General features: G+C 36.4%; 1 protein-coding gene across 1 annotated transcript; it reads right to left on the bottom strand.

The window, feature by feature from the left end:
• Positions 1-5,631: 5,631 nt before the first annotated feature.
• LOC144560614 (2-oxoglutarate (2OG) and Fe(II)-dependent oxygenase superfamily protein) lies at positions 5,632-9,325 on the bottom strand. The gene is made up of 7 exons (XM_078309853.1): positions 8,942-9,325; positions 8,236-8,409; positions 7,730-7,822; positions 7,556-7,624; positions 7,029-7,235; positions 6,675-6,800; positions 5,632-5,972 (listed from the first exon to the last, which is right to left on the bottom strand). The coding sequence occupies exons 1-7, from the start codon at positions 9,197-9,199 to the stop codon at positions 5,820-5,822; spliced, it is 1,080 nt and encodes a 359-aa protein (XP_078165979.1). The 5' UTR covers positions 9,200-9,325; the 3' UTR covers positions 5,632-5,819.
• Positions 9,326-10,194: the final 869 nt, after the last annotated feature.

Below are 10,194 nucleotides of genomic sequence, written 5' to 3'. Positions count from 1 at the left end.
TCTCCCTCCCTACCCGTGAGACAGCCCCCCCCCCCCCCCTCTCTGTTTTCTCTTCTACGCCAAACCAAGAGGGGCTCCGCCCCCTCTTCCCTCCTCCGTCGCCGGTGAGCCGCCCACCAGCCGCCACCCCTACTCTCTCCTCTTTCTCTCACCGTGAGCCCCACAGCACCGCCCCCCCCCCCCTCTCTTTCTTTTCCCGCCTCTCTTCCCCACCCATCACAACCCTAACCCGCGCTGACCCGCGGCCCCACCAGAAAACCTTTCCTTTCTTCTCTCTCTAAACCATGGACCTCCTCTCTCGATTGATTCCTCTCTATTTTTCACCTTTTGCCGCTGATTTGGTAAGGATCCGAAAACCTAGAATTTGGGGGTTTTTCGTTGTTGCTTGCGGGTGCTAATCGGGTGTCTCTTGGTGCTAATGTGGTGTTTGGAGATGCTAAATCTGTGGTAGTTGATTCAATTGTGGTGGCCACAAGGCACGGCGAAACCCTCGGAACATGCCACTTTCTTTCGACATTTCCTCTTGCGGTTAATTTCTAAAATTCGTGAATTGTGTGTATTGATGAATTGATTAATGTCGTAGGATGTGAATTTATTAAGTTTCGAGTACGGGTTGTTGATTTTCCCGACTCGATCGAATTGCTCGAATAAATTAAGTATAAGGGGTTATATTGCAAAATGATTTTTATTAATGGTCGGAATGATAATATATGACCATAGTGATTGTATGAATTAAAGGGAATTGTAGTTAGGATTTTGTAAAGGGAATTATAGTTAATTACACCTTTGCTCGGGTTGTTGATTTTCCCGGTAAATGGTGCTGATTTTGTGTGTGTACCAGTCCTTGACTTGACAGGGACCAAAAATGTAAATAAATTAAATTGAGGGTTGTTTTGTGCAAAATACAAGCCTTGGGAATTTTTATAAAAATAAAAGGGTTGAATTGCAAAGTAGACACCAATGTGTGAAATTAGATTAATTGAGGACCAATATGAAAAAGATGTGAATTTATATGAATGATAGCCGTGACTTTGCGGTTGGGATATACTTGAATCGAATTGAAATGAAAATGACATGATGTGTATATGTAAATTTGGAATTGGACTTGAATTAAAATGATTATAAATGAGCCGAAAGGTATAAAAGAATTGACGAATTGAAAGACGGCTTTTGGAAATTAAGTTTTGAGAATGTAACCGAACTAAACCAAGTAAACGTATAATATAGGTGTAGGCTCAGTCGAGCAAGATTTCGCGAGGCAATTCGAGACGCCTGATCTTTAAGTTAAGCGGTACGCTCGTCAATCAGGTGCGGGATTCTTGGACTTGTTTGATACTTTATTTTCAGGAATTAAACTGTGTATTCGTTTGTCATGTTGAATATCATTGATTGCATCTGAATTGTGTAAAGCATTTGCATAGCCCAATCAAATTAAACTCGAATTGATATGACTTGAGTGATTTGCATACTGGTATGGTTGTAGACTGTGTCGATCTATTATGATCTGATTTGATTGAAAGTCACCACGATTGATTTGATTTGATTTGATATGTATGTGAATGGATTTACGAAGTTAAGCACTTGGATCCAATGAATTTGCCAAGTCGGGCTGTATGCTGACTTGGATTCCCAGGATCCTAATGGCCTTAGGTGAACGGCCCTCGATATTCTCAGTACCGGTTGGGACGAGGGAGGGTGATTATGTTATGAGATGTGATTGGAAATCGTGGGTGACATGTGTAACGTCTATGGCTCGGTGGCATTCTCCTACGTGTTAATGCATTTGAAAGGTCAATTGAATATTACGACTATTGGAATGATTCCAGAGAGGATTTTCTTTATATGATTCAAACCAGACCTTAATAAACTGTTAAGCCAAGCGATTGCAGATGGGTGTCAGATAAAGGGTCCAGCTTGGTTGGCCATCTGTAGGCGTCTGTAACCCTACAGATGTGGGTTTGATAATGGTTCAGCTCGAAAGAACATCTGTAATTGCTACAAGCCCTATTGAATTGAGTTATTGAATTGAGTTAAGCCAAAATATATGTTGTGTTTGAAATTCATCTTGGAAATTCCGTAAACTGTGTTGCAGGTTGAATTAACTGTTGTCGTGCATTGGCATTCTGTTATTTATGATTATATGTATCTGTTTGCATTGTTTATTGTTTGGGTTTCATTGTTGAATATAGAGTTTGATTGCAAGTCCAATAGTCTGAACTGTGGCAAATTCGCACTGAGAATTTATTCTCACCCCCACCCTCCCGATTATTTTTCAGGTTTATTACACGGACGCAGCGAATGAGGATATTGGCAATGCATATAAAAGATCCACTGCCTTGCGTGTATATGTGACTCCTGATAGATACACGCGGCAGGCTGTCAGACCCCGGTGGATTTGGGGTGTGACAATATATATTGCCCCCTTTTAAAAATATTGTTAATGGGTCAAATGTGTTGAGAATTTTTATGAAGATTACATTCTGGAAATTATTATCTTAATTTTTTTTAATTTAAGATGCAGCGATGTGGCAAGCAACTTAATTATAGCTTAGTCACTGACATGACATCTCTGACAAAATATTTTTAATTTTGTGGGAAGTAGTTGCTTTATGTGACTCGCTACACGGTGTGTTGAGATGCACGTGATATAGAGATGAATTACATGTGATGATGTCACTAGATTAGAATACAAAATAGTTAATTAATTACTTAATTAGTGATTCCCTTGAGATTTGGAACTATTTTAATTCCAAGGGTCTCTAAGAACTGGAACAAACTCCCCTGGAATTGAAGGATGCCATTTTTTTGCTACTGTTTGTTATTTTATTATTTTTTAATAATCACATAGAGGTATTGTTTTTCTAACACAAGATAAAAGAATTTCGAACATGTCACTTTCTACACAGCATTTAATTTCTTTTATTTTACGTGACAAATAGCAATTTTTTTAATGATATTTATATAGTAGATTTAGTAGATTTTCCAAAAAAATAACTAAAATGTTACATAGTTGTGTTATTTAAGTAGAAAATAAATTGTCTATTAGTGATTATCTCTTGTGTTGATATGATCTCAATATCGGTCAAATGTAATATTCTCTAGATTTTGAATTATTTTAGTACTCGTTAATTTGCTTTCTAAAATGTTTCAATAATTTTGAAAGTATTTACCTAAATTTTAAACACAATATAGATTCATACAAAGAAACGACTATTTGGACTATGCAGTAAATATCTTATTCTTCGCCTGACGACTATTTGATTAAATTATGTGCACTAATGACATATCGATGTACTAAAAATATGATTAAATGCTAAACGTATGTCGAAAGCGCTTACTTCACTTTATGAAAAAATATTAATAATAATAAGTTCAAAAAAATATATAGACCAAGAGAAAATTGTACGGAACCAGATCTCCTGCCCCCAAAGTCACTACGGGGTGGGCCCGGTTACTGTTAAAGGGTTTAGGATTAAAATGGTTTTGGATTTAGAGTTATATGGAGACCCACTCTGCAGTAACTCTGGAGGCAGGAATTTCCTACCCCCAGGAGGCAAACGATTCGGTTCCAAATTGTACATAAAACTATTCTAGAAGAGTTTTGACCTACTAATGAATCATTTAATTTTTATTTAATGTTCTCCGAATTGTGATTGGTCCATCCAATATTCCAATATCTGTCTTTTCAATTACATGTCATCTCACGACTAATTTAATATCAACCATTGACTTATGAGTTTAATATGTAAAATTAATAAAAGAATGATCCAGAACAGAGACTTAGGAATCTTCATTAGTCATTACCTTCTGAGTTCTGATGAATTAATAAAGCTGCAAGTGGGGTCATGGCCTAGGTCTAGCATGGACCAGGTCTGAGGAAAAATAGTGTAGAAAAGAATACTAAATGACAATGGCCAACCTTGAAATTCCTAATAATATGTAATTTCGTGCCTGTGGGACCCATGGATTGTTAAGTTTACCTTTATGACTTTCTAGATACAAATATCTAGATTGAAGATATTGATACTTACAATTGATGAGTCATTTTGTTTTTGTTGATAAAAAAATAAGACCAAAACAATATTTGATCTAGTAATTAAGTTTAGATATTTTAGTAAAATAACAATCATTCTCTATTGAGTGGGATTACATAATCAACCTTTAATTGTTGTTGGTACCTGTCAATTATTTTTCTACTTCAGAGCAATTATGAGTTGGCTAGAAACAAAAATGCAACAAAAAGAAATTCTTAATATGCTTCTAATTTTTACAAAAAAAAAAAGTCAGTACATATGCTATCAGAGTCTCAAGTCTCAACCGTGTCAAAGAAAGAATGAAAAAAGAGAAAAAGGAATATCACAATAGCAGCCCTATATTGCGGCTTCACATTTCTACTAAAGCATGATATTATTCTCTTTAGTACTGATAAGGACTACCCTCCTACCCACTCTTTTGCAGTTTCAAAGGAATCATTTGAAAAGGATGATGTATTGTCTGTCTTGTTTGAATTTAGGTGTCCAGCTCTCTCTATAATGGTACTGAGATAATGATTGGAGAGGTAGAAATTGTTGGCATTTGCCATTTGTGTCTTGAAATATAAGAGATAAAATAATTACGTTATGTATACGGTAATGTATTATTATTCCATCATGATCAATCAACTTACATCAAGCTCCAAATAGTTCATGAATTAATTTTGTAATTAAATCTATTTAAGATAGATAGCCCCCCCTTATCCTTTTACATTAATGCATGCATGACTAGCTGTGATGGAGAAAGGAATCATTCTCATATCCTTTATATAGGAGAGTGCGCCAACCATCAAATAAACACCATCTCCTCTTGATAAGCCATAACAATTAACTTTAATTGCGGTTTATAAAAATTCCACAAGTTTTGCATATGTGAATTCATAGTTCTCAGATAAATCTCATTTCAACTTGTACTTCTCATTGAAGCTTAATTATGTAACATAAATCTTTTATTGATGGATGGGAAACTCAATAATCTCATGGAGTTCAAATTCTCTTCAATTTATGACTTGAATGTGAGAATACATTTACACTTAGTGTTGATATTGTTCATTCAGACCACTAAATAGAAAATATTCCAACAGAAAAATCTGGTCCTCTGATGTAAATCAGACCATCCAGATCCAGCTTTGACAGAACAGCAATATGGAATGACTGTTGTACAGCAGGGGAGTTCAATCCAAACCATTGGATTTGAAATCTAAGGTTCCAGATTACCTCAGGCTCTCCTATTATGTCCCCAAAATTGGAGAGGACCTGCACCCCTAATTTGCAATATCTCACATGACTCATCACCAATAGTCAAATTCAGACATCATAGAAGACTTCAGTTTCAGCGGTGACATCAGAGACATAATATCAATAAACTAAAACAGTTACCCAGTACCATAGACATGGTATCAACAGTTGTTGATTTAATAAATGATTGTGCCGTTGGAGTGTACCAGGCTTATTGATTGAATTAATTAGGAACTACCTAAAAGTAAATTTAATTTAATGCCTAAAATTTACTGTAAAATTAGGTCACATCCAGGCTAGTATGTACTGCACTGCACTGTACCGTATAAAAAAGAAAAGAAAATAATTGAGATTGCAATTAACAAACAGCATTCCTGACAAAATAAAACTTGTGAATATAAGCATCAATGATGTGTAGTCCGACAATTGAAAGATAGAACCAACAATATGCACCTTAATTACGATTATTTTTGTTGCCAGTTATGACTTGGTTAAAGAGCTCATTCTTTTATTTATTTTTTCCTATCCTGTGCAGAAACCAAAATAAATTTACAATTCAATTTTACCCTTTAGGTTGATTAAAGAAAGCTCTTGTTCGACATATTCACCAGTATATATGGATGGGTAGTTGCTTGCAAGAGGTGCCTCGGCAAATTGCCCCAATGGCTTCAGCATTGCATCAGAGGCAATATGTCCAAACAGCTGTCCAAAATAAATTAAAAGATTAATCCTTACATGACTTCTCAATTTGTTTGCTTTGCTCGGCCAAAGACAAAACAACAATGCCTAATTGTACAAATGACACCAGACAGTATTAGCAAGAAGTGGAACTAAACCTTTGTTAAATATGGCTAATACCAAGATATGCAATTAAAGACCTCACCGAATTTAAGTCTTGGTCTAGCCTATACTCCAGAAGACTTGCAACTGAATGCCAAAGGAGGCCAAGAAAAAGAAAGGAAAAACAAGAAAAATCCAATGAACCGAAAGAAAGAAAAATCCAACCAGAACCAGAACCAAGAAAAATCCAAAGGAGGCCAAGACTTCCAACCAGAACCAGGTTCACAATCTGAAAAGGGTCCGTCAAAATTGTTGAGATGTCAAAGCCCTGAACCAACCTGAATAAACAAATTAGGCCATACCACAACCTGACCCAATCCAAATCAGCCCAACTAACAAAATTAGGTCATACCTCAACCTAACCCAACATTAAAAATATCACTCTATCAGGAAATAACCTAGTCAACTCCAGAATCCAGTAAAATATTACAAGATAATAACTCAGACTAGAACTGCTGATACCTGAGTCACTAAATTAAGCACCCAAATCTAACCCAGGCTTGTCTTTCCCTGCTACCTCAACATGAGGTGTGGTTTTGAAAGAATTGCGTGAAAAACACTTACAGTAGAAGAAACACGCCATAAGCTACGGTTCTCCTGGCGCGCCCGCTCAATGACCTCCAGTGTACGATTTGTCACTACCACCTCATGCATTCCAGCGAGGCACTCCCCACCCGTCAACCACTCCAGCTGTGTATTCACAAAGACGTGAAAAATTCAACCAGGCAAATTAAACTTCTCAAAAATTTAACTGGATACTGCAGTATAATTTTTTATCCAATAATTAAGCAATGATCATTGAATCATACAAATCTTAAACAAAGTATATCTCTGTTAGTTCTTGTCGCTTTTTTTTTTTCTCTCTCATCAGTCAGTTGGTACTGTACAAGTACCAGACTGAAGCTCTTTTTCTCATACCTGTTTGCCGGTTTGAATGAGTAGGCAGCCGAGAGGGACCTTGACCTCCATCTTTTGGCCATTTCGGACCCAAATGTTTAGGCCTGGAAACCGGCTCCTTCCATGTATTGTCAAGAAATTTAGATCATAGTGGAACCCAGCAAAGACAGTTCCCTCTGAGCCATGCCTTTTCAAGTCGCTTCCTGTAGGGGCTAGTAGGTGAGGTCCCTGGTGAAGCAGGATAGTAAGCTCAGATAATTTATAAAAAAGGTCAAGCAAAAAAGGATGATGTCAAAGCTAAAATTTATATGACACACCTTCCTGTACCGAAGTGTACACTAATGACACCTGATACTAGTTCCTCAAAGCATACTAGTGTACACTTCGGTACAGGAAGGTGTGTCATATATAAAAACTGGTATTTTACTGCATAAGTAATGCATTATATATAAGATAGGGTACTGTGCAAATGGCAACACCTTTACAATGATGATGAAATAGGCAATATGCATAATAAATAAAAATGCTACACAAGAGAACAGCTGTACCAGATTCATCAAAGAAGTAAAAGCATCATTTGGCAAGCCAAATCCTATTGCAGCCATCTCCGCAACAACCTGCCAAAAAACCGCTTCACCTCGTAATAATAATGCTTGACAGATTGAACTTGTGAACAAATATTTTGACTTCTAATGTTGGACAATATGATTTCCTTTACTTACCTCGATCGCAGAGATCATTTTTGAGCCCCAAAAATCCATTGTCTCTTTCCATTCAGGGAATCCATCAGGTATCACTGGCTCAGCATTTAGCTCCTGCATAAAATTAAATTGTTCGTTAAACTAAAAAAAAAATAAACAGTAATGAAATGAGCCCAGGAAAAGATAAGATCGCTAAGCTAGGAAGGATGCTTTATATCAGTATTGATACATGGTAGTGTAATACTTCATATAAAAAGGTAGCAGGAACTACATACCAGCAGCAGCCCTTACCAGTACAATACCGGTTTTTAAATTAGCAAAGCTAACAGTTTTTTTTCAGTAATCGTATACAAATAGATCCTTATATGTCTAAAACTAGCATAGGCAATAGCAGAGAATCCAGTACACCAAAACTTGCAATTTGAATGTACAATTGTGGTTGGTTCCAACATCAAATCGTAGACATCAAGTTTTTATGTAACAAGTATAAGCAAGGGGGAAGGCGGGGAGAGGGAGAAGATCAGCACCTTAAAACTGGTAGTTGAAGGACGAGGTCCTACCCGCCACATGTACCGCCATTTTGGGTCAGGCCCTGAAGGGATTGCCGGCTGATACTCCTTTGGGATCTTATGTATCTTCTCTTGCATTTCTTTATCCACAAGGCTCCTGGGTACCTCCACCCCTTCGGGTGTTGCGCCCACCTACACTCAGTTCCATAAACAAATTAGAGATTAAATTTGTTATTTCCTTTTAATTTGGAAAAAAGTCAGTGCAGATATGCATTGCAAAGATGTCTGTCAAGCTTCCTATTCTACAAGATTTCCTACTCATAGAAAATTGAAACTATACTGCTATTCATCTTATTTATTGGTTTATTAGTTTTAGATCTAATTTGACATTTCCTTTTGGTCTATCCAAATCTGAAACAGATGCCTAAAAATCTGCTCCCTTTTGTAAGCCTTCGGATCAAATTTATGATATTCCTACACTGTCCATGGTACTCAACATGTACTGAAAATAAATGCATGTCAAACGAAATATGTACTTATAGCATGGAGCAATACATCAGTAGTCGCACAGTTCATACAAAAATAATCCAGTTTATCAATAGAAAAATAATATTGTATATCTTTCAACCATATCAATAAGAGATATCATGGCATAATTATGCATATAATTCCTTGAATTTTCCTAGAAGCTAGCAGAAAATACTATACGGAAATAAATAAGAACCTGGTAGTGCAATTGTGGTCGCTCCTGGAGCCGCTTGAACTCATCGGACCGTTCAAAATACCTCTCCATCATATCCAAGAAGCGATCGTTATCCTCGGCCGTACATCTCGGGTCCTTCACGATCAAGGCACCCGTGTCTCGCAAGCTCGCGCTCACCACGGCGCACAGCGACCTCATACGCGCCGCCTCCTCCAGCGTCGGATCGGAGCGCGCGGAGATCTCGAGGTACGGCGCCAGATCCACCACTGGGAGATCCATGGTGCGCAAAGAAAGTAACTGTACGGATCGGAAAAGAGTCTCTTTGCCTTGTGTTAGAGAATTAACAAAGAGAATTTGTGTTGCGCGGGAGATTTATTTATTTTGTTTTAGAATTTTTAATTTTGAAGCGACTTTTGTTGTGTCGGGAAGTACTTTGCTTCATTTTGGATTTTTGGTTGCGTGTAAAAGTGGGATGAAAATCTGCTGTTATTCTCGTCCATAAACAGTATTATTGCTATATCTGTTTTTTTTTATTTTTTTAAATTTAGTCATTGAATTAATTTGAGATGCGTGTACAAAAAAAGTTATGATAAAAGTTGTTTTGAGATTCATTTCTGAAAAAAATTGAATGGTTGGATTCGGAAAAACAGAGATAGCAGGATTACTGTTCACAGGAAGAAAATAACAGCGGATTTCATTCCGTAAAAGTGAGAAATAAGCTCTTTGTTTATTATTAGAAAGTTTAGTACAAATAGAGCAGGGCGGATCCAGTGTATACGAGGGGCGCTCGCCTAGATTTTAAGTTCTAGTGATGATCTATCGGTATTGATCGAATTTGCTTTTCTCTGAAAAAAAATTTGTCCTCTTCTAAATGTTTGATTTGTAATCCGGATTAAATTTAGTATTAAAATTAAAATAAATTTCTTAAATTATGATTGGTAATTAGAATTATAAGTTAAAATATCAGAAATTACAAGTCAGGATATTGGAAAATAAAGTCAGAGTATTTTTTTTTTATCGAGTATCCAATTAGTTAATAGATTTAAATCCAATAAGCTATTTAAATCTGATTAGATTTTTTTTTTCCCTTGACGAAAATCCTGTCCGCCCCTGAAATAGAGTATGGTGAGATAAAAGACTCTGATTGCTTAAGTTAATTTATATATTTTCTATCTTTTCTTCCTCCTTAAACAAACACTTTACTATTATTATTTTTGTTGTTGTTAGTATCATCATTATTACCATTACCATTATTTTCACTATTACTATTATTT

The sequence above is a fragment of the Carex rostrata genome, chromosome 10 (assembly GCF_964058835.1).
Source record: "Carex rostrata chromosome 10, lpCarRost1.2, whole genome shotgun sequence".
NCBI lineage: Eukaryota > Viridiplantae > Streptophyta > Magnoliopsida > Poales > Cyperaceae > Carex > Carex rostrata.
Note: the sequence above shows the minus strand (reverse complement) of the source record. Positions and strands in the feature narration are given on the sequence as shown.